Source organism: Camelus dromedarius, chromosome 2 (assembly GCF_036321535.1).
Source record: "Camelus dromedarius isolate mCamDro1 chromosome 2, mCamDro1.pat, whole genome shotgun sequence".
Lineage (NCBI taxonomy): Eukaryota > Metazoa > Chordata > Mammalia > Artiodactyla > Camelidae > Camelus > Camelus dromedarius.
Window position 1 is genome coordinate 50,568,062 of NC_087437.1, and position 25,430 is coordinate 50,593,491.

The 25,430-nt window shown below is 37.9% G+C and overlaps 1 protein-coding gene across 2 annotated transcripts in view; it reads right to left on the reverse strand.

The window, feature by feature from the left end:
• Nucleotides 1–24,029, reverse strand: part of MCCC1 (methylcrotonyl-CoA carboxylase subunit 1) — a 51,255-nt gene extending 27,226 nt beyond the window's left edge. Inside the window, exons 1-8 of one of the 2 annotated variants that reach the window (XM_031451952.2) lie at nucleotides 23,839–24,029; nucleotides 20,064–20,110; nucleotides 17,975–18,111; nucleotides 14,765–14,860; nucleotides 6,329–6,450; nucleotides 5,769–5,916; nucleotides 5,565–5,686; nucleotides 826–937 (exon numbers count right to left, since the gene is read on the reverse strand). In XM_031451952.2, coding sequence (XP_031307812.1) covers nucleotides 826–937; nucleotides 5,565–5,686; nucleotides 5,769–5,916; nucleotides 6,329–6,450; nucleotides 14,765–14,860; nucleotides 17,975–18,111; nucleotides 20,064–20,110; nucleotides 23,839–23,927 — 873 coding nt within the window. In that variant the 5' untranslated portion in view covers nucleotides 23,928–24,029. Of the gene's footprint in view, nucleotides 1–825; nucleotides 938–5,564; nucleotides 5,687–5,768; nucleotides 5,917–6,328; nucleotides 6,451–8,224; nucleotides 8,318–14,764; nucleotides 14,861–17,974; nucleotides 18,112–20,063; nucleotides 20,111–23,838 lie in introns of those variants that run through there. The other variant, XM_031451961.2, reaches the window with a different exon arrangement.
• Between the last annotated feature and the right edge of the window lie 1,401 nt (nucleotides 24,030–25,430).

Here is a 25,430-nt window from a genome sequence, read left to right on the forward strand (position 1 = left end):
TATGTCAATAAGGAGGCAGAGCTTTTAACATTTTAAAATGGTGCTCAGCAGATTTTTATTTAATCAATGCTTGAAAATATGGCTTTATTAATATTACTGTTAACATTTACTTTAGAGTATAATATAGTCTGCAACAGAAATTAAATTTTGAGTACAGTATGAGAATAACAAACTGATTAATCAGAAACCTTAGATCCCTGATCTTTTAGAAATACACACTGAAAAAACCACATATACAACTTTAGACAAGTAAGAAGCCTATGATAGCAGCAGGTTCCAAAGAAATGTAAATCCAAATACAGGTAATCCCAGGAGTAGGCCATGACCCAGATAACACCTGAGCCAATCAAGAGGTGGGCTCAGAGACATGTAAACAATTCTGAGGGAGAAAAGTTGCTAAATAAGAGCAAATCTCTCTCCTATACAATATAACCTCTAAGTTGAGAAGATGACTAATATATTCTAGGAACACTTGAAACAATGGTTAAAAGAGTCTTCTTCATTAAAAAAAAAAAAAAAACCTCAATTAACAAGACCATTCTATTCCTCAAACAGTTTAGTTAAGTACAACTTAAAATCTACATGCAAACAATATACAGCTGTTCACTGTAAGGCAGATACTTGGATCAGAGCAGATTTTCCTAGATACCATCCAGAAGCACCATGGCTCTACTGTGCCTTCTGTATAGTAGCCCCAAAACATGAACCCTGGCCTCACCCCAACACTGCAATGAGGGCTTGTTACTAGTGGGAAGTGGACATGAAAGTCAGTGGCCAAGGTTTACATTATAGAGAAGCTGACAAATTTCTTTACAAGATCCTTACCCCTGGGGCCTCCTCAATGATCTTCTGATGTCTCCTCTGTACACTACAGTCTCTTTCAAACAAGTACACAGTGTTGCCATGGTGGTCACCAAACACCTGGACTTCTACATGCCTATTTAAAAACCCAATGAAAAGTTTCCATTTGTAGGATGAACATTCCAGAAGAAAAATTATATATATGAAATGACTGGGAAATAAGAAAAGACAAACATAGGAGGCTCTATTTACCAACTCACAGTAGAGGCAGATCACAAGTAAAAACAGCCAAGGAAAGGACTGATAAACCTGACTATATCAAAATTATAAATTATAGTCACATTTCATGTATCCTCAAAAAGCCAACAAAAACTTTCAGGGGATTTAAAAAAATCAGCTCTTACAATCAGATTTTATAAACTAAGGCAGACTGAAAATTATAATGGCTCATCCATAGAAAGGTAAAGAAATAAATTAACATGGATCATCATTTTTTAAGGAAATACTAACATGAAACATAAAAAAACAAAAAAGGCACTTAAATGTTGAGTGTAAAATAGTAAAATTATCAGAAGTCATATTAACAGTGAATGCACGTTACACTTAAGAAGATAAGGGTAACAGACCATTTGATAAACATGAAAGCACTCTTTTCAGTAGATTCATTTTGGTATGTTCACAATATAGTTCACCTCACATATTCACCACCATAATACAGAAATGAGTGATCAGCAAACGTTTTTTTCTGTTGAGTTTTCAAAATAAAAATTGTCAAAGAAGAAATTTTTGTAAAAACTTAAGTCTTATAAATGTAATGTTTCAGCACAGTGGCTCATTTCTGTTCCTTTCTGTTCACCTCATGAAACACGTCATTATACCACCTGGAGGAACTTATTTTATTGTTACCTTGTTTCTACTGAATGTTCCATTTAAAAATTTCCCAATTTGTTCAACACATTCTTCTGACAAATAATAGAAGCTGATTTCTTCCTTCTGGATTTGCTTTCTTGATCTTTTCTCCCTCTTTTTACTTACCTTTAAGCTATCATCACCAAACATATTACTATTAGTATTTTGAACAAACTGTTATCTGTGAGATCAATTAAGAAAACTAAGAGATTTTTACTTTACCTTTGTTTATTCTTTCTCTAATGCTTTTCTTTTCTTTACAGAGAGCCGAGTTTCTGACCTATACCATTTTCCTTCTCTCTGAAGAAATCATCATTTCTTGCAAGGCAAATATACCAGTGACAAATTCTCTCAATTTTTGATTGTCTGAGAAAGTATTTCTCCTCCTAGTTTGGAGGCTAATTTCACTGGATACAGAATTTATAGGTTGATTTTTAAAAAAACACTTTATAAATATTTCACTCCACTCTACTCTTGCTTAAGTCTAATGTATTTATTTACCCTTGTTTCTCTATAGATAAGGTGTTTTTTCCCCTGGGGCTTTTTTCAAAATTTTCTTTTTGTCTTCGGTTTCCTTTCAATTTGAATATAACTCAAAAATTTTTTGATAGTTATTCTGCTTTTGGTGTCCCCTGAGCTTCCTGATTCTGTAGTTTGGTGTTTGTCATTAATTTTGGAAATATTTTGGCCATTATTATTTCAAACACTTCTTCTGCTCCTCTCTTTATTCTCCTTGTAGTAATCAAATAACATGTTATACCTTTTAAAATTGTCTCCCTTCTCAGATATTAAGTTGTTTGATTTCATTATTTCTCTCTGCCCTTCAATTTGGGAAGCTTCCATTGACATGTTCAAGGTCACTATTTCTTTTCTCAGCTGTGTCCAGTCTACCAATAAGCCTATCAAATGCGTTCTTCATTTCTTTTACAATGTTTTTGATTCCTGGCATTTTCTTCTGATTTTTTTCCTTAGTGTCTCCATCCCTCTCTGCTTACATTACCCATATGTTCTGCATGTTGTCTACTGTACTTTTCCACAAGAGCCATTAACATATTAATCAGTTACTTTAAATTCCACATCTAAAAATTCCAAAATTTGTGTCATATTTCAATCTGGTTCTGATGCTTGCTTTTTTTCTCTTCAGACCATGTTTTACTCGTCTTTTAGCATGCCTTGTAATTTTTTTGATTAAACGCCAGACATAATATATCATGGAACAAGAAACTGAAGTAAACAAATTTCATGTGAGGTTTTATGTTAATCTGGCTAGCAGGGAGGCTGTGTTTAAGGTCTGCAGTAGCTATAGGTGCCAGGGGCTTCAGTTTCTTCTGTTGTCCTTGTTTTGTTTTTCTCCTGTTGTCTTAGGCTTTCCCTAAGAACTCCTTAAACGCAGCCTGTGCCTTGCAGCAATCTTAGCTGTAAACCCGTTATTATGCTGGAGCCCTGGTGACAGGGGAGAAGGGTGTGGGGGAAGAAAAGCATTCTATATTCTTATGATTAAATCTCAGTCTTCTACTGGGTCTGTGTCCCTGGGTGTTTTAGCTTTTTTTTCTTCCCTTAGGTGAAACAGGAAGGTTAGAGGGGGTTAGAGTTGGCTAACTGCCCTCCCCCAAGGACAGAAAAGTCTCTGGCAAAGTTTCCCTTAGAGTGCTGGCCTTTGCTTTGGGCCTATTCAAAATGGCTTCTTTCCTCCTCCAGGCCCCCAAAATGTGAGGACATTTTTCCTGGATTTTCACTGATTGCCTGGTGGTGTTCTTGGAGGAAAAATCTATGAAAATTTGGGTTTTCCCCTAAAACTGGGCCCTAAGGAGTTTCTTACCATCAGGCTAGACCACACTCAACCCCCAGTAATTTGTCAAAATCCCTATTTAGGTGTTCCTATCAGTTTATGGCTCTGGCAGCTTCTGCTCCAGGTAAACTGATCTTGGCTATGATTTGCTGTATCCACATGATTGCCCAGATTTCAGGGTGGTGAATTTATTAAGTTTATAAACATCTTGATTTCTACTTTTCTGTTATCAGCACCATCTTGACAATCTTCTGGCTATTATCTCAACAGGTAATTATTTAGCAGGATATAAAACAGTATGATTATCATGATATGGAAATGTTACTAGAAAATATAGAATAGAAATATGTAGAAATGTTAATACTGATATTCAAAGAATGAGTTTATGAGTGACTTTGTTTTCTACCTGCTGTATTTTCGAAGGCTGTAATGTATTTATATTATTTCTACATTTAAAAAAAAATCATACACACCTACCATGAAGAAAATAATATGCCAAGTAACATACAGGAGAAAAAAAAAAAAGAAGAAGAAATGAGCAGGTCCTCGGTTCCCAGGAGCTTACCAGCTACTGAGAGAATAAATTACAATGTGAGGTAATAGATGACATTTCACAAGAATCTATATCTTCAAAAATGTCGCAGGCATTGAGTTACAGTCACTGAAATAGCTAGCTGATGTCTCTACGACAATTTTAGCTCAAGAGTATGCTCATTTGGATAGTCAGCCTGTTCTTTTTTGAAAGCTACTGAAAGGAGCCTTCAATTGACCTTAGAACTTCCTCCATTTTTGCCTTATTTCCCACTAACGGGTGGCATGTGTTGTGCTGGCCTAATCAACTGGCCTATTTTGAGAATGAGGGCTTTATTTTTACAATCATACTCTAAATGAACTTAATATACTGTGCCATGCATAGGAATAATTCTATTTGTAGGGCTGAAACGGAAATAATTTGGGAGCCCCCTCTACGATGAGTACAAAATTAGGTACAGGACCTTAGAAGAGGCTCATGCAAGGGAAGGGCCTGAAGTTTCAGTTCATCACCTTCAAGGTAAATTCCTCTCTGGTCATGGTTCCAAAATGAGTTATTCTTTATAAGGTCACTTAACTTACAGGTTATATATATATATATATTTACCACAAAATTGATAAAACAAGATGTGTTTATAATTAGTATCTTATTTCAAGCAATACAAATGAAAATAAAATTCCAGAGAATAAAAAAATTTAGAAATCCACACAGTATTTACTACAGTGGAACCTAGAGAAACAGTTTAAGGTGGTCGCTTAGAGTGTGAATTCTGGAGTCAAACTGTCTGGGCTCAAATCCCAGCTTCCCCAATTCCCAGATGGGAGACCTCAGGCAAGTAAGATGACCACTCTATTCCTCGGTGTCCTCACCTGCAAAATGAGAACAGGGCCTACCTAATGGGATTGTTGCAGGAATTAGATTAGAAATAGGACAGCAAGACTACTACTCAGTATATGTAAAATACTTAGAATCTGGCACATGATTAAATACGAGGATGAGCTGTTAGTTTTATTATTTGTTAACATATCACTTACAATTCAATTTGAACAATTATTTCCATTTTCAGAGCATCTCAAATGATGCTTATAGAGTTCTGTAAGATAAAGCTTAATTTCTTACAAGAATTTTATTTATTTTGAAAGGACTCTAAATTCCATCAAGAAATGAACTGAATGAATTAATGACACATCAATATCACGGAACCATTAAGCATATAAAAAGAATGAGGTAGATCTCTATTTACTGACATGGAAGGTGTTTACGATATAATATTGGCATATAATATTATGTTAAGATTCTGTTCACTGTTCTTTTATATGTATTTTGCATTCTGTGTGTATATGTATAGATGTTTCTACTCATGTAGAAAATGCCTGGAGGAATGCATACTGTACTAGTGGTTACATCAGGGAGTGGGATTGGGAACTTAATGTACTCATGTACTATCAAAATTTTATACTTTATATAATATGCATGCATTTCTTTTATAATTTAATTTAAAAAATTTAAGTCAGGAAAAAAAGCTGAACCTACCTCGGTGTGTCCACAAACTTCTCAATCAGCATAGCATCATCATTGAAAGACTTCTTAGCTTCTCTCCGTGCTGATTCCAACTGCTCTTGAAATTCTTTTTCGGATCTTATGATCCTCATACCCTAAGATGGAAATCTAGCCATGACTACAACAAAACAAATTAGACTAGCTGGAAATGCAAAACACAAGCACGCATAATCTTACTTTCCCTCCTCCACCACGGACGGCTTTAAGCATGACCGGATAACCGATTCTCCCAGCGTGCTCTTTCAGGCACTGGTCTGACTGGTCCTCACCGTGGTAACCTTCCACAACAGGCACTCCAGCGGCAGCCATTATGGACTTGGATGTGCTTTAGAATAAAAAAAAAAGATGCCCTAATTCTACAAATTATTTCATACAAGAGAAACACAAATACTGCCAAGTATATAAAATACAATGGAACTTTAAAAATAAAACATTCCATAGGTAAAGAAAGGATTACCGTCTGAGAAAACAAAAATTAATACAAATGTTAAAATATCTAATACTTTCCTCAATCCAGTTTTCATGTGGTAGCTCATCCCACCTTGTTTTTAATTCCCAAAAACGAACATATTGATTAGAAACACTAATTGCTTGAATATTTTCCATAACTCAATATAGTGGCAAATAAATAACTTAAAACCTATGACAATGAAAGGGTATAATTAACATGTCTATTATAGGTAAATAACCATTTCAATTGACCTTCCTATGGCTGTATTTAAGATATAAACTCATACCTCTTTATACCCATGTCTCTAATTGCTGATGAAGGAGGACCTATAAAAATAATTCCTTCTTGCTTACATAGTTCGGCAAATTCCATGTTTTCTGAAAGAAAACCATATCCTGGATGGATAGCCTAGAAGGGAGAAATGAAAGGATGAACTTTCTAGCGCTCCACTGGCAAACCGATGCAGGCAATGGCATCTTCCCCTGAGGAGGCATCTCCCCACCCATGCTGGTGATAGGTACACTATGGTCTCTATCAAAGTATGTTTTCAGAGATGTCTGAACTTTCATTCTAAAGTTCTGAAACCTTACTTGAACCAGAAAAATCTATATTTCTTTTTATAGTGGTAACATATGCATAAAATTTACCATTTTAACCACTTTTAAGTGTATATTTCAGTGACATGAAGTACATTCACAATATTGTGCAACTATTACCATCATCCATCTCCAAAACATTTTCATCATCCCAGAAGGAAACTCTATACCTATTAAACATTAATTCCCCATTCCCTGATAACCTCTATTTTACTTTCCATCTCCATGAATCTGCCTATTCTAGGTACCTGATATAAGTGGAATTGAACAGTATTTGTGCATTTATGTCTCGCTTATTTTATTTAGCATGATGTGTCCAAGGTTGATCCATATATCAGAATTTCATTCCTTTTAATGGCTGGCTGAATAACATCACACTGCAGGTCTATTCCCATTTTGTTCATCTATTCATCTGCTGATGGGCATGTGGATTGATTCCACCTTTTGGCTATTGTGAATAATGTTGCTATGAACATTGGTGCACAAGTATCTGGGTTCCTGCTTTAAATTCTTTTAGGTATGTATATATGAAATGTCAAGGAATTTGCAAGTAGAAGTAAAGGGCTTCAGAGGGTGGCAGGGCAGCAGCGGTGGGGGTGGGGTGGTGCACATTATTTGCTCTGTCTCCGTGTAAAGCTGGCCTAGAACTGAAACCATGGTACCCAAAAGCTGAAAAGAGAACCCTAGCACAGTAACTCATTTAACTTCAGGTCACTATCTGCCAGTGTCACCTCTCCAGAAAAAGAGCTAAGTAGTAAACAAAAGTCATTTGGTATTAAAGTCTATACATACTCTAGTGAGAGAGGACTCCCTCAGATTTTAGCCTAATCACTTGCAACTTAATCAGAATTTTAAGAAATTTATTTACTTGGCTTTCTAGGCTACAGAAGAGGAAAATCAGTAACTGAAGGACAGCAAGATTTCTAAGACAGACATGCTAACAGCAGAAAGGGAGGAAACAGAGGGAAACAAAAAGCAGAACAGGCTTAGATGGCTTAATGAGGAATAAGTCCTGAGGGCAATTTTGTTCTTCTTAAATAGTAATTACGTATGTATCATTATAACCAAGGGAATGGAAAAGAAAAAACATCATCCAACTGTCTTTCAAAATAGTTATGCTCAAGAACATTTCAAAATAAGAGGGATAAGCTTCAGATGTCTGGGAGACTCATGTGAATAGAAAAAGCCGCAACTTAGTGACAGCAAACAGCAAAATGCTACAAACTGAGTAAGATGCTAGATAATCACATTCTGATTTGAGTTTGGAGTTTTGTTTCTTTTAAACCGAAGCTCAATTTTAGAGATTTTACATGAAATGTCAAATATTATTTATGTGAGGCAAAGTAAAACAGGCCTATATCCCAGTCCTTTCTGATTTTTTTAAACACTGTTTTTTAAGGTATGGTTTACGATACATAATGTAATACTCACCCATTTACAGTTTGATGCATTTAGCAAACTGATACAACTGTGCAACTATTACTATAATAATCCAGTTTTAGAACACTTCGACACTTGAAAAGGTTCCTATGTGTCCATGTGCATATTTGCTTAATCCTTGCTCCCAGAACCAGGCAACTACTGACCTGCTTGCTGTCTCTATAATTTTGCCTTTTTTAGAAATCTCATATAAATGTAATCATACAGTCCGTGTCTGGCTTCTTAAAAACTTGAGTCATTTTCTGTGGTTTACCTACACACAAAAAAAAGAATTGCTGATACATACCACAACATGGATGAAAATAACAGGTCTATTTACAGATTGTGTAAATATACCACATTTTGTTTTTTTACTTATTTGGATTTTTTCCCAGTCTTTGGCTATTACGATAATGCTGTTATGAACATTCATGGACAAGTCTGTGTGGACATATTTTTTATTCCTCTTGGGTAAATACCCAGGAGTGCAACTGTTGGATCAAAATACAGTAAGTATATATTTAATTTTCTAAAACTAGCCAGTTTTCTAAAGGGGCTAAACAATTCTGCATTTCCATCAGCTATGTATGATGGTTCTAAGTTCTTCCACATCCCTGCCAACATGTGGTATCATCAGTCTTTTTGATTTTTGCCATTGTAGTGGGTGTGTAGTGGTACTGATTTTAAAAACAACTTTATTGACATAATTCAATCCAATCATTTTTAGTATATTTGCAGAGTTGCGCAATCATTACCATAATCTAAGATACTACATAAGATATAATAATGTAAGCTTTCATCACCCCCAAAAGAAAACTCCATGTCTATCAGCAGTTATTCCCCATTCCCTACATATCACCAGCCCTAGGCAACCACTAATCTGTCTGTATAGATTTGCCTATTTTGGCAATTATTCCAGTACCACCTGTTGAAAAGGCTGTCCTTTCTCCAATGAATTGCTTTAGCACCTTTATTCAAAAATTAACCATATATGTGTGAGTTTATTGTAGGACTTTCTATTCTGCTCCATTGATGTATATATTTATCCTTCTGATACCACACTGTCTTGGTTACTACAGCTTTATAGTGAATTTTGAATTCCAGGAGTCTAAACCCCACAAATCTGTTAGTCTTTTCAAAATTGTTTTAACTATAGACTAGGTCCTTTGGCTATTTTAGGATCAGCTTGTCAATCTACACCCCTCCAAAAAAGCTTATTGGGATTTGACAAAGACTGCATTAAATTGCATTAAATCTATAGATCAATATGGAAAGAACTGACACCTTAATAATATTGAGTCTTCTAATGATATATCTATGAACTTATTTAAGACTTTAATTTTTCTCACCAATGTTTTATAGTTTCCAGTACATAGGACTTGAAGTGCTTTTGCTAACTTTTTTACTAAGTATTAGATTTTCATGGATGTTACTGTGAATGTAACTGTTTCCTTAATTTCATTTTCAAAGTGCTTGTTGCTAGCCTTCCTTTTTGGGGTACCTAATTCAATAGAACTCTGATTAACTAGATTAATACTCTCTTTATAATGAAAAGAAAAGCAGCTATCTATGTGCCAAAACAACGTTCAAACACGTCATGGGAATGGCCTCAAGAAGCTTAATTAATTTCTCTTAGGAAGAACACCTTTAATATAGCCAAACCACACTATCCTAGAGCATCTGAATGGACTAAAAAGAAAATCTAACAATCCTACTACTACCAGCAGGGTAATTCCCTAGCCATCAGGCATGTATTTAGCTGCCAATTCACCCTGGTGGTCACAGGATTGTAAGCGGATGTAGAATGTTCATTCCATAGCACTAATATGCCTTTAACAGCAAAGACAGAAAACTGGTAACTCCTAACCTTCAATCTCTGCCAAAGTAATTCTTTCATGTTTTTAGTTCATATCTATTCTGCTCTATGCTTGTTCAAGCATATGCACAGATACAAATTTATTGTTGTTGTTACTGGCTCTGTCTTTGAGCAGAAATGTGTCCTATCCCATGACAGAGGGAACAAGTCATACTCCTCAAATTCTTATTACCAATAATTTTCTACCCACATTCTGTAATACTTATGACATGTGGGTTTCCTCTTGGTCAATCACACAGATTACCAGTACTTCGTTTAATAACTTGCTATATTCATTACTTATCAGTGATTTTGAAATGCCTCTAATAAAGTCATTCATTCCTGGTGGCACATTAAAAGAAATTGGAGCACTTTTACAAAACATTCATGTTCAGGAGCTAATCTAGATAAGTGAAGGGCTGAGCAAGGCTTGGCACAAGCTTTTTTTTAACTTTTCACTAAAGAATAATATACATACAAAAAAGTGCATATTGTAAGTGTACAGCTTCTATAAACATAGTTTTCATAAACTGAATACCTCTGTGTAGACAACACAGCTCAAGAAACAAAGCATCACTAGCATTCCAGAGAGCATAAAGCTCTCCTCCAGGCAACTTCAGGCCCCTTCCCAAGGTACTACACCAGCATCCTTGTTAAAAGGCTCAAGTTGATTCTCATTGTCAGCAGCGCTTACTACCACTACCTCCCTCCCGTCCAGAGAAGCTCGGGGACAACTGACAAGAGAACTAGCCTAATGAACATGCTTACTATTATTACACCTCCTAGAGTCTCTCAATACAGCCATGTTACCAGACAAATCGTCAGCAACTTAGCTCACGTGTAAGTTTTACTCTAGTGTCTATAAAAATGCCTATCGCAAAGGCCACATTAAGAATTCTACATTTTTGGCAAACTTATTTCAAAATCACTACACACATGTTATTTAATGTTTTTTATCAGAATGATCAATACTTTTCTTCTTCAAAGTCAAAGTGAGGGCAAGGTTTGCTCCCCTAATTGGCAGGTATCCTTTTATTAGAGAGCCTTGTAAATTGTTATCCACCAAATTTCCTTTTCAATCAGGGTTGTTAGGAAGAACTAAAGTAGCTTTCCTTGGCCTAAGTTTTCTGACTAAATGCCAACTGCTATCCCCCCAAAATAGTCCCCTATTACTTATTTTTTGCTTTTATCCTTTGTCCTAACCACTATCTGTAATGTCTGGAAGCCAACTCAAATCTTGACTATACAGGCAAAATGTGTGAAACCTATTTTATTCTTCTCTCACTGTTTGTGTTATTATAGCATCTATACAACATAATACTAATCCAGACAGGCACAGAGTTGACAAAATTCCCCAGAATTAGCATATCATTTATTTGTTACAGGGTTGTTGTTTAAATTGAAAAATGGTCTTAATGAACTGTCACTATAAAGGGAGAGAATTTTCACCTCTAAGGAGAAGACTGATTAGAGGAAGCAATGATAAAATAAGGAAGCTAGCTGGCTTAAAATAAGTTATTTTTAATTAATTGAAATTTCAGATTAAACAGCACCTTCCCTTTTCCCAAATTGCAGGGCAATAAAGTTCTATTGCTCAGCCAGGCTGAGAGTCAGGAGACTCTTGTTTAATACTTTCTCTTTCAAGGATGAGACAAGTTTTGCTTTCAAAGCACCTGGGGATCTTGATAAAAGTGCAAATTATGCATAAAAATGTAAATAACAGTGGGTTTGGAGTGAGGCCCAAGAATTTGCTTCTTTCTACCAAGCTCCCAAATGATGACATGGACCACACTCTGAGCAGTAAGACTAGATGATTTTGGGTATCACGTACCCTGCGCATTAGGTTTTACACCTGTAGAATGGAGGTAATAATATTATTTAATGTAAGCTCAAACACGAGATAAATACAAAGTGAAAATTAAAGTGACTGGATTCCTAAGGAAGTATATAAAGCCTATGTATTATTATCATCTCCTTCCCCTCCTAAGGACCTTTTACTCCAGTCAATAATTAAAATGTTTTAGGAACAAGCAAAAATTTAAGTATCTGTGTGTATAAATTAATTCCTAAATTATTCAGTCTAGAAACTGATTCTAAATAAGAAAACACTGATACAGAGAAACATAAATGCAAAACAACTGCATATATTCATTAATTCAAATTAATGACCCCATGTACCAGCTTGTTGGGATGGTAGTAAGTACAGAAAATAAGTCTCAGATGTGGGTTCTTAAGCACGACGGAGTTGAGGAGGAGCCGTGATAGGCATTAAAATCACTAAACAAGATAATAGCTAATTAAGTATTAAAATGACTGGAATAGGAAATCAAAAATTGGTAAAGGAAAGGGGAGACATCTATGTAAGTGGGGGATATCTGAATGAAACTATAAGAGGTAGGAATTCTGATGCCAGTGAAGGGCAGGCCTACTGTAACTGACTCCTAATTCTTCTGCCTGCTCTCTTTGTCATCAGCCCCACCTTTGACCCCATCCCACTGGCCTACTCCCCACCAGCAGCCACAATGACCTTATTAAAGTGTAAATCAGATCACTTCACTCCCAGCTTAAAATCCTCCAATAGCTACTTAGAATGAAATGCAAAATGCTTTGTGCCAGCTACTAAACATGGATGCAGTGATGTCTAAGACACAGTTCAAACCTTATGAAGGTTCACTCTTGTAGATGAGACAGATAGTAAAATTTTATACAAGTAAATAATACAACTAAGAATGTTATAAGTCGTAGGAAAAAATAAACAGGTAAGAGGATAAAGACTGGTTAGGAGATGCTTTTATTTTCATATATTTATTTTTTAAAACTGAAGTATAGCTGAAGGAGATGCTTTTAAATAGGGGTCAGTGGAGGCCTCCTTTCCAAGGCCTATAACGCTCTAAATGATGCTGCCTCTCTCTCTCTCAGCTTCATCATCTACCACTTTCTTCCAGTGTCATTTGGTTTTCCCAGCTCCAAACCCAACCTTCCACACCACTTTGTGCCCAGGCTCTGCATATTACCCTTCTTGGCAGCTGGCCTCCTGTCAAGTTCTGCCAGCAGGGATCACTGTAGGGAAAAGGGAAGCAGGGGAAGCTTCCTGCTCTCCCATCCTGGGCAGCAGCAGTTCAGTCGGTAGTCTCTTTTTAGAACTTCCAGAACCAGCCTCATTATGCCCCTTCCAGCCAGGTAGCGCCGCTTCACAGAGAACTGAGCAACAGCTGCAGAAGATCCTTCAGCCAATCTCTTCCTAGCCCAAGGGGTGGTGTCTGATTTCTGTAGTTTTTTATCATTAGGTAATTTCAACACACTCTTTTTTCCCTTCCAGCCCTCTAACACTTAACACCGGCGGAACTAATTCCTAGATTAAATTCCCTCTGCTGAAATACCTACTGGCATTTCAGCTTCGCTGACTGGATTCTGCAGGCCACAGCCCCTCACTGCCTTCACTCCATCCACACTTAATATTTTTGTCCCTTGAACACCAAACTTACTTTCATCTCAGAGTCCTGGCCATCCCATTTGCCTGAACCTTCCTCTCCCAGTTCTCCATGCAGCTGGTTCCCTCTCATCAGGCAGGTCTCTGTTCAACGGTCACTACTTCAGAGAGGCCTCTACTGACCACCCTATTTAAAAGCATCTCCTTCAGCTATACTTCAGTTTTAAAAAATAAATACATGAAAATAAAAGCATCTCCTAACCAATCTTTATCCTCTTACCTGTTTATTTTTTCCTACCACTTATAACATTCTTAATTGTATTATTTACTTGTATAAAATTTTACTATCTGTCTCATCTACAAGAGTGAACCTTCATAAGGTTTGAACTGTGTCTTAGACATCACTGCATCCATGTTTAGTAGCTGGCACAAAGCAGATCAGTTAATGCTTGCTAGGCAAATAAATGCATAAAAGATAAGAGAAGGGGGAAAAGAGCATTTCAGGCACATGGAACAATATAAACAAATGCTTAGAAGAAATCAGCATGGTGTGTAAAGATGGAGAAAAGTTCACTGTAACTATAATAAAGAACCAGTGATGAGAATTGAGTTTTGACAAATTTTGGAAACTCTTTAAATGCTAGGCTGAAGAGTCTGAACTTCATCCTGTAACCACTGAAGATTTACTTACTGGGGGATAGGATGAGAAAAGGACAAAGTTATACATAAAAAAATAAAAAGAGCAGGGGATAGTAATGAAACAAGTGTTTAAGAAACACTTGTCCAGGAGTATGAAGAATTCATTGGATGGGTAAGGGACTTAGGGAAATCAGCTGAGAACCAGAAATCCAGATTAAGAGATCATTAAGTCTGGCTGTATAATTAAAAAAACTTCCAGAGACATTTTAAAAAAAGATTCAACACAAGTTGGTTCCTATTTTGTTCTGAAGAATGAAGGAGACATGTAATAACATCAAAGTTTTGAGCCTACGATATTGGAAAACCAGAGTAGGATCCTAAGGTGAGACTGGGAAGTCAAGAGGAAAAAAAGATTCCTTTCTTGATTCTATTTTTTCCTGGTAATCTAGAACACCATCTATTTCCCCCAGAGGATATGATGTTCCTAGTATCTGGTTTTAAAGGTAAAAGGGCTGAATTCCCTCTTAATTTAAATTTATAATTTAGACCTTCCCTCCACCTGTCTCACCAAAGCCCTAAAGTACACAGGATTCAGCAGTAAGGTAAAAGTGGCTGAGGACTGAGAAGGGACACGCCTAGTTTACAATGACAACCCCAGAATCCAATGTAAAAATCTTGGGAATGGCTGAAAATAGAAAATGAGTTTTGTAAATAATAAATAATTTTCTGTAAATCATACAAAACTTATTTCTTTTGCAATGTAAACCTCTACACAACTCTTACCTGCACAGCAGAGACCTTGGCCACTTGAATGATCTTCTCCATAGAAAGGTAGCTTTGCTGTGAGGGAGCGGGACCGATGGAATATGCTTCATCTGCCTGTTGAAGGAATGAGTATTTTTTGCTTAAAAGACCACACAGCTAGTACACACTAGGACACTGTACAGAACTGCTGCTGGGTCATCTTATTATTATAAATAAAAATGCTGGCTCCTCAAGAACAATGTAGAATTTAGAAACAGAAGCACCAGTTCATGTTGATGTTGTAAGAATTAGTCAGTTTAGAGTCTTTTGCATGAGGATGCCGAAACTTAATTTTTATGTCTAAAACACATACTCAGAGTGAAAGTAAAATAAAGTGCCTTAGGATAGAAAGCAACAGGCATTAGCCACAATATTATTAGCAATGATAATAACCTTATTAAAAATGTATTTAATGCCAAAAATATACCATTTGACAACAGAGACAAAATATATAACAGACGTATACAGCAAGAAAATTACAAAGTTTACTAAAATTTATATAATTATTAGAGTATGATAATACCCTTCCTATACATTTGTGAACTATCTTCTACTGTCCCTTAAAACTTTCACAAAATCACAGCACACCTTGAAGCAGACCACATAGAAAATGTCTTTCATCCATTCAAAGCCTTACTGAAAGCCCACTATTGTGCCATGCTTTGAGGTGGGAGCCTGTACATCAGTAAAAGGCCAAGAAGGGAAAACAGAGGACAAAATGCAGGTAAGAGCAAGACAATGAGGCCAGAGGCTGGTCAGAAGGCCTGAAGGGAAAGTCAGGGAGCTCATTCAGAATGATCAGGACTCGGCCAGGCAAATGGCTGGAGGGTATGGAGCTGGGAACCAGAGTGGAGATAGGGGCAAGCCTCCCAGGTGGAAAAAACAACACATATGAAGGTCCTGGGGTGGGAAGAAACCCGGCCCATTTGAGAGACTGAAGGAGGCTCATGTGGCTGGAGCACAGTGAGCAAGGGGTCAGGGACCAGAGATGTGGCTGGACAGACGGGGATGCAGATTTCAGAGGGCCTTGTGGGAGGTTAAAGCTTTGGATTTTCTCTCAAGGGGACACATAATGAGACTTGTTTAAGGTCTTGGCTTTTTTTTTTTTTCACTTTTAATTCCACAAAACACAAATCTATTCTCATTCTAAAGAATGTGAACAATACAAAAGCAAAGGAGCCCCTGGCACTGGCCCTCTCCGTCATTCCAAACCCCTTCCAGATATAACCTCTATGATCAATTTGGGACATAACTTTCTAGATCCATATTCTTATTTATTTATATATATTTACATAAACACGTAATAGTTTTAGTTTTTGTTTTTACCAAGATCAAACTCTAGAGTCATCTTCTGCAACTGTTTTTTTTCATTAATAGTATGTCCTGACAGCTCTTTCCGCACTAGTACACATATGTCTACCTCATTTTTTATAACAATTGCATAATGTTCCACACTATTCTGAGTTCATTTAATCACGTACCTCTTAACGGACATTTAAGTTGTAATGGCAAATGGATGCCGGTAGCATCTTGTACATGCTTCTAGGTATACATATGTGTAAGTGTGTCTCTGGACAGAGATCTAGAGGAATGTTTGCAGGGTTCAGTGAAAGACATGACATTTTAATTGCTCCTGGTTAATCACCCCTTGAAATGTTGTCACCAATATACATTTCCATCAGTATACTAATTTCTAACTACATCAACCAACACCAAATACTTTCCATCTTTCAAATTATTGCTAGTCTGGTGGATGATAAAAAGGTTTAAAACATTTAAAGCAGAGGATAACATGAAGAAACTGATTTTTAGCCATCAGTCTGGCTGAAGTGTAAAAAATATTGTGGGAGGAGGTCAAGAGTAAAAGCAGGGAGACTGTGTAGGAGGCTACAGCATCAGACCAGGCAAAGATGATAATGGCTTGAGTTAAGGTGCAGGCAGTGGAGGGCAGAAAGAAATGGAAGATGTTTGGGAAGCAGAATTAACAGCATTTGGCAACTGTCTAGATGGGGGAGAGGGTAGAACCAGGAGGAGGAGGGGAGATGTTCAAAGACTTTCAGATCTCTAGCATTATTATTTTTATGAGCGATGATGTTCCGGTTAGGGAAGTCTGCAGGAAAAGCAGGTTCAGTACAGATGAAAGGCGATGAGCTCACTTTTGGACATTGTGGTTTGGCATCTGTGACACATCCAGCTGGAGATGCTGAGCCCAAGGTTGCACAGCCGTGTACCACATTCAAACAGAAAGTCGAAGCTAGAAATAGACATTTGCAAGTTTTTAGAAAAGCCACAGAAGTGCATGGTATCATTTAGAGTGAGAGTATACAGTGAAAAAAAGAAGAAAATGGAAGTTTCTTAAAAGGGGAGAGGAGGACTCCACAGCCCAGGAAGACAACCAGCCCTGGATGGGAAGAGGACACGTGCAGATGCAAGCGAGCAGATTCTGTGGCAGGGAGCTCAGCTCTGTGTTCAAGATCACCTGCTGAGAAGAGGGGGCAGAGGGAGAACCACAGGTTGGAATGGAGCAAAACAGGTTTGAGATGGTCACTGCACAGAATTCAAGAGAAAAGTGGCTAGAGAGGCAGGGGACTGCTGCACAGTGCAGAAAGCCCAGGAAGCTGCCACCATGAATTCATGTCGGTGCCTGGAGTCTTGCTGCAGCCATAAAGAAGGCCAGTAGCTGAATTCACCCATGGCTGGGTTCCGTCTGGTGGTTAACAGTTAGTAACAATGGGTAACACTTAACAAACCTCAGAAGAGTAGGGTCCTTTCAGTTATAATTTTACAGTTAAGTCAAGACTCAGAAACATTAAGTGACCTATCTAAGATCCTTTGGCCAGTAAGTGGTAGTTGCTAAACTGACCTCCAGTCTTCTGATACCTCGGAATCTAGATAGACACCACTCACAATGTGACCTGTGGGTCACCCACGTTCTCTAAACTGTTGTAACCAATCCTTGACAAGACAGGACCTTGCCTGTAAGTTAACTATACCACTAAGCACACTATTTAGTTCCACTGGTGTTATGTTTGAAAAGGTTCCCAGGATAAATTATTAGCAATTTCAACTTAACTACTTAAATACCGTTAACACTAGCAAATACAAACTGTCAACAAAGAAGTAAAAATACTGACACAATAAATGAATACAATCACTTAAAAAATTTGACTTCAGTTTTTAACAACTTACCATGTCTACATGCATGGAATTCCTGTCTGCCTCACTATAAACTGCCACAGACTGTACACCCATTTTTTTGGCTGTTCGTATCACCCGGCAGGCAATTTCTCCTCTGTTTGCAATGAGGATCCTGCTAATATTTCGTCCTGTTTAAAATACCATGAAAATGATATACAAGTGTTACCGGGGAACAAGGAATGAGAATGCAAAATACAGTCGGCCCTCTGTATCCATGGGGGATTGGCTCCAGGAACCCCAGACACCAAAACCCACAGATACTTAAATCCCTTATATAAAAGGGTGTAGTATTTGCATAACCTACCCTACACCCTCCCATTTACTTTAAATCATCTCTAGATTACTTATAGTACCTAATACAGTGTAAATGCTACATAAGTAGTTTTAAGTACAATGTAAATGCTGTGTAAATAGTTGCCAGTGCACAGTAAGTTCAAGCTTTGCTTTTGGAAACTTTCCGGGAATTTTTTCCCCCGAATATTTGTGATCCATGGCTGGTTGAATCCACAGATGTGGAACCCACAGATACTGGAGGGCCAACTGTAAATATTCTATGATATTTGATAGACATAGCTATTTGGTAAAATCAGCATAATGAAGCCTCCAATAACCATTTTAGCTAATATTGGTGCATTTCTTTTCAATGTCCAGTATTTGTAGATGTTGCTGTGTAAGGTTAAGTTATACCTTTAACTTATAGTGTCTTTTCCTCTTATTGTAGGTTGTTTTTCTGGGTAAACCAAGCTATCTTCTTTGCATTCCACTTTGACCTCAATTTAAAATCAACATCAGTATGATCAGATAAGGGAGAGCTGTTAATAAGCCTTTAGAAGTCATGAAATCAAGATACTCTTATTAAAAACATAAATTCTTAAATTACTCAGCTTTTTCAATTTGAAATAAAATTAAAAGACGCTTTGTTGTATCAAAGATCAAATTATAATAGTTAAAAAAACCCATCATAATTAATAATAGCTATACTTTAATAAGTACTTTCTATGCCTCAGGTCCTCTGCTAAAGGCTCAATCTGAACTTAAATTCTCACAATAATCCTACGAAGTAGATACTATTATTATAATCTCAATTTTTAAAATGAAGAAATTAAGATCAAAAGAGATACTGCTTTCCTGAAATTACAGCTGAAAGAAATGGTAGATCCATGATTTGAACCCACGTTAGCTTCACTACAGAATGTGAGCTCTCTGTCACTCTGCTCCACTGCCTCTATCCCTCTGCACACAGGGCGTGTGGTTCTCTTGCAATATAAGCCAGTACTGCACCAGTTCACCAGCATCAGTGTTACATGACAAGCTGCATAAAATGCACTGCCATCAACACACATCAAATAAATGTCTTTGACAGTTTATAATATTTATTTTTCTCCAAAAATAAATTTTCATATAAGTTAAAACAATGTTTTTCAATAGGGATTAATAGAGCCCAAGTTGTCACAGGGGCTGCTGGGATGAAGTATGTATGCATGCATGTGTTGGGGGAAGGGCTATACTCAAATCAACCAGAAATTACACTTTTATGTGTTTATAGCTGGGAACTCCATATAAAATTTTATTTGAAAAAAAAAAAAGTTCTGCTATTTGAAAGAACTGTTTCAAAGCATTGATTTAGACCATCATATTTATGCTTTTCCAATTCAATGCACTAAAGAGGGCCAAACAAGTAACAACACAAATATGATGTCCTCAACTATTTCCCTATGTATTTCAGACTCACAGCAAGAGATCTGACATAAAAGAGGTGAAAACCATGACTCAATACTTACTAAGAAAATGATCATGGTGGGGAAGGTATAGCTCAAGTAGTAGAGCACATGCTTAGTATGCATGAGGTCCTGGTTTCAATCTCCGGTACCTCCTCTAAAAGCAAATAAATATATAAACCTAATCATTCCCCCTCCCCAAATTAATTAAAAAAAAGAAAAAAGAAAGAAAATGATCATGAAAATCCAAAACTTCAAAAGTATATAAAAATTAATTCTACTAAGCACACATTAAATAATTACACATTTCCCTTCATTACTCACAGTCTGAAGCAAAGCCAAATAGGACAGACTGTCAGTACCTGTGGATGCTGCATACTTCATGGTTCTTTGCTTCCAAGTCCATCCCCTATAAAAAGAATCCAAACGGAGTAATAATTAAACAGGACATGTAAGAACTATCATTGTTTTTTCAAAAGAATCTCAATTTTTAAAAACTTGAAACCAAGTCCAGATACGATCTTAGTTAAACCTTAAACCCACAAAGTGATTCAATAAGATTCTCTGTGTGGGAAGAAATTAACCTAGAAATCAGAAGTTACAGTTCTGGCTGTAACTTGTCCTTGATCACCTCACGTGCTTGCTCCTTGGTTGGCAGCTGACCCTGGCAACAGACTCAGAGACAAGTAGAAAGCCCAGGCACTTTAAGATCATCTAGTTCAGCTTTTTCAAACTTTTTTTGACTAGAATCTGAAGTAAAAACTATGTCTGACTTCACAACCTGGTACACACAGAAGTTTCAAGAAAGAAAATTTCCCCTGCATTTTGACAGTTTCTGTTCTATTCCACTTTATTAAATAAAATCTTGGTCAAACTATAATCTGAAAAATACTGATCTAATTCACCTCTCTGATAACACAGGTCTGAACAATTAAGCTCAGAGAAGTAAAGGGAAGGAGCCAAGCAAGGGGAGCAGAAAGAATGCTGGGTGTGGGGCTGGAGGGGCCCCACCAACCAGCTGCTGGTGACCACAGACAAGTCACTTGACATCAGCATTTCTCAATCTTTTTTCCATTATGGCCCTCTAATGTGAAAACATAAATATTAAGGAATAAGATTTTGTAGAAGGGGTTGAGCTTTGGAGAGCCACTAACTCTGCTAACATCTAAGGTTTTTCTGCTCTCTCAAGAACTAATTTTCGCTTTACAGCTCAGGCTTCAGTGTCCTCACATAGATAGGAGGAGACTGTAAGTGGTGATCTTGAAGATACTCTTCAGTTTTAAAAGTACACAATTTTACTCTGAATTCTTGTATAAATAAGAAATGGAGAAGCAGGAAGCCTAAAGACTTGTGTGAGGTGTCTTAACCAGGCAGAAGTTCATTAAGGTCTAGAAACAATTTTTAAGTCCCATAAGAATGCGGGAACAGAGAAAAGGCAGTCAAACAGTAGTGCAGCAACAGAGCAGAGTCCTAGTTCCTCCTCAAGGGGTAAACATAACAGTATATTCTTGAGCTTCTGCAGGAACTAAGGCCCCTATCCAGGAGAACAGGGATTGATGATGTTGATTCTCCTGAGTGTTGACTCTCCTGACTTCAATCAACCAAGACTACTGGGACTCTGTTGACCTTTGCCCCAATTCTATGCTGAATTCTCCTCTGTTCAAGCCCCTTCATGAATATGCAAGTACCCTTAGCTTCAAACTTCCCTAATTTTGCTGTTCTGGGAGACACTGCTTTGGGTTAAGATCCACAGTGCTCTCCTTACTTCTTGCAAATAATAATCCTTCTCCCGATCTCTGGCTTGGTTTGTCTATTGGCTCAACATCCACCAAAAGGTGAACCCAGTTTTCAGAAAACAAATTCACTGACAAACCAACAAATTGCAGAAGCAATTTCACCTTAGTCTTTTCTGTCCGTAACTGGAAGATATGACAAAACTATAGTTACAAAGAACTAACCATTTTAAACCCTTTACAAAGCAGGTCATAAAAAGCACAATGTATATTAGGTACTATGTAATTATGTATGTGTCCTATATACATATACTATATATAAAAAACTGTGTAGCTGAATGAACTAGCCTTTCACTGGAGTAGAGATGTAGGAGGCCAGATCACTAGAGTGGACCATACACTCACAGCCCCATGATGCACACTGAACCAGATGTTGACATCCACCAAGGGCTTGTGAAAAGACCCACAGCTTTGGTACTTGAGCTCTACAAGATGGTTTTCTCAGAAGGCTACTGCTTACCCACATCTTTCCAATCAACTGATCTCACTTTCTTGATCTTCAAGGGGAGGGGGAATCACAGCATCTTCCTATCACAATCTTTGATAGGTTTACTGATAGATTCAAGGACTGTTCTGGTCAATGTGTCTAGAAAATGACTACTTCTTGGTAAATCCAGCTTCAGCCTCTGATTAAGTGTTAAGAACACTGTTGAACTAAATTTCTCTTCTGCCATTTTCCAGTGAAGACCGACAGACAACCACATGCGTGCGTGCGCATGCGCGCACCCCCCCCCCTTTAACTGCAATCTTCTATTCTAATAATGTTCTGATTGGTCTTTTCCATTTTCCACCATTATCTAAACTACAATGTAAAACAATGGCTTAAACAATATTAAGCCGTTGCTTCCATGAGATAATTCCACCCTGATTCAAAAATTTCTATACCAGTTTATCCTCATTTTAAAAATTCCACTAGACAGATTTCTTTTCTGAGTGACTAGAGAATCATGACATAAAAAGACATGTAAACACTCTATATACCAAAAAGATTTTTAATTCTACATGCCATTAACAATTTTCCAGGGTGACAATACTTGAGAATAGTTCTATACATAACAGCTAAGATTTGAGAGGGGGAGGGAAGTGAGAGAAAATGGGTCTGTTTAATAATCTGAAGAGCCCTGGAAACTTAAGAAATATCAGGAAAAGGAGAAGAGCACTAACACCACTTTCACCAACTGTCTTAATTTTGTTCTGGGACTAGTCCCACAATTAAGACCCTGGAAATCTGCATACATCTACAATAACTTATGGAAAATAAAAGCAAACAAAAAGCTTGATCTAAATGGTTGAGTTTACAAAGGCTGTATCTATGGACTGATTCATATGCACCAAATTCCGTTTAAGCCTCTTTACATGTATTAATTCATTTAATTCGCACAATCCAAGGTACTAGTGTTATCTCTTCAAAGGATTGTATCATCATCTCCCCCTAGATAAAGAAACTAAAGCAGAGAGATATTAAGTAACTTGCCCAATTTGCCCAACGTTGCTCTAACACATCTAGTGAGTACAAAGACGAGACCCCTGCCTTCTGACTGCAGAGTCTGTGCGCTTCAGCACTGAGCTACAGAATTTTTCTGGAATGATGGAGGAGGGAGAGACAAAGAAAGCTAAAGAAACCTGCTACCTGAGGGTGTCTTCACTACCAAAGTTACTGTCATCAAAGTTTAAATTTTGAAACTGGAGTCAGATTAGCTAGAGTGCGTCATCTGATAGCTTTGTTCAAACTTGTGTACAACAAAGCTTATGACAAAATAACCTCTCAGCCCTATGGAAGACAAACTTGTTTTGTTAACTTGATTCATTTCAGCGAAGAGAAAGTACTCCAAGAGTCTTCAGCTGAACCTAAAAGGGCCTGAGGGCATCCTGGCGCCATTTCTTACAACTAGTGTAAACCAGGGCAAACCGACGACCCCTTCGAACTTCATTCACCAGAACCGGGATTATAGCAACACTCCCCACAGAGGGAATGCGGTGAAAGCACAATGCTAATGGTTAGCAGCTGCACAAGCGTTTTCCTTGCTCCTGTGGCGAGGGGAGCAAGGAGACGACAGGCCCAGCTTCACCCCTCACCCACTCCTCACAAACGGGCAGAGGACTGAAGGGTGGACGTGTGGCAGGGAGAAGAAAGGGAAGGGCTGAGTGCGCCTCCCTCCCGACGCCGAGTATGAAAGCAGGGCCCCCGGCAATGGGTCGGAGTTTTCCTACCGTCCTCCCCTCCGCCCCTCGGCCCTCCGCCCCGCCTCGCCTCCCAAAGCGTGCACGAGTCCATTCACCCGCGGGCCCCGACACTTATCCGCGGGCCCCGACACTTATCCACCGCCCCTCCACCCGCCGTTACCTGGGCAGCAGCAGCAAACTTGGGACTCGCTGCCACCGGTTCCTCTCCGCCGCCAAGAGCAGCACCGACACCACAGAGGCAGCCGCCATGTCCCTGCAGCCCGGCCGCCCTCGGACTCGTAGTTACAGCACCTGCGACCCACTCACTACAACACCTTGCCTCCGCTCCGCAAGCCTATTGTCCTCCGCGGGCCACCGTCCAGGTCAAAGCTGAGCAATAGGCAGACCGCAGCGTGTCAGGGGCGTCGCCACCAAAACCAATCAAAGAACAGAGCAGAGCTTCGATGGCTGCGATTGGCCAATCGGGTGGTGTAGTCCCAGCTTCCTCCGCCCCCTGCGCCAACTCAAGGAGGGGTCGGCTACGCCCTCAGCCTCCTTGAGACCCGGATCACTGTTTTTCCCTTTGGCCCCGGCGTTCCTACGTTCTGGAATTCTCCTGACCATTATCATTAAAGCTCCAGGAAGCCGGGGAGGCGGAGTCATGGGGAAAAGTCATTTAGGGTGGAGAGCAAGATAATAGTGGTTTCAAGAATGGATAAAATAAAACAAATAACTAAAATATAATTTAAAACCACCCGAGATTTTTAAAAAGTGTTTTCATTGTCTATGGGGGCGGGGAGGGGGGGAGGAAGTCAAAACTGAATTGCAGAATATCTAGGAAATAAAAGTACTGAAAACACTACGTATAAATGCTGACTTCATATAACTAAAGCAGAGTTTACAGGAGGATTCGTAGTGAAAGTAAATTAAGCCTCCAATTCAAGGATTAGAAAAAAAAATACACAAGGAAATTAAATTTTTTAATTAAGAAATTATTAAAGATGAAAATTAATGAATTAAGAGAACTAATATCAAAGCACCAATAAATCTGCAGGTTCAGAAAGTAAGGCCAAAAAAAATAGTTAATCAGAAGTAAAGGGGAGAAATGCACACTTGCTATGATTAAAAAAACGTAAGTGAGAAAAGGTACAGGTATAGAAAAAAATTGTAAATTTGTAAGACTATTTTTCTCACTGTAAGTGAATAAACTTTGACGACCTTGATGAAATGGATGATGTTCAAGACAAGAAAATACAATTTACCCAAATAGATCTTGAGATAGAAAATCTACTCAAACTGTTACCATAAAAGAACTAGAGAATGTTATTGTCAAAGACCTATCTCTCTTACTACCTTCAGTTCCACCTTCACCTCCACCTCCAAACCACGTGGCCCACCTTGTGTCACAAGGAAATTCCACCAAAAGCAGTTGATTCCTATGTATTAATTCTGTTGCAGAGCACAGAAAAAAACTGGAAGTCTTCCAAAATATTTCCATTAAATGATCATAACATGACTACCAAAATCTAGCAAAGGTAGTGTGTATACACACACACACAATAGTTAAATTTCTTCATTTATGAATATTAATGGAAAATCCCAATATATTATTCAAAAAGTATCTAGTAACATGGAAAGAGTAATACACCATGACTAAGTTTTATTCAAGAAATGTAAGAAGGTTCGATATTAATATAAGTAATTAATCTGATTAGTAGTTTAAAAGAAAAAAAATTATATCATGTTCATACATGCTTTTAGGTCTTTGATAAA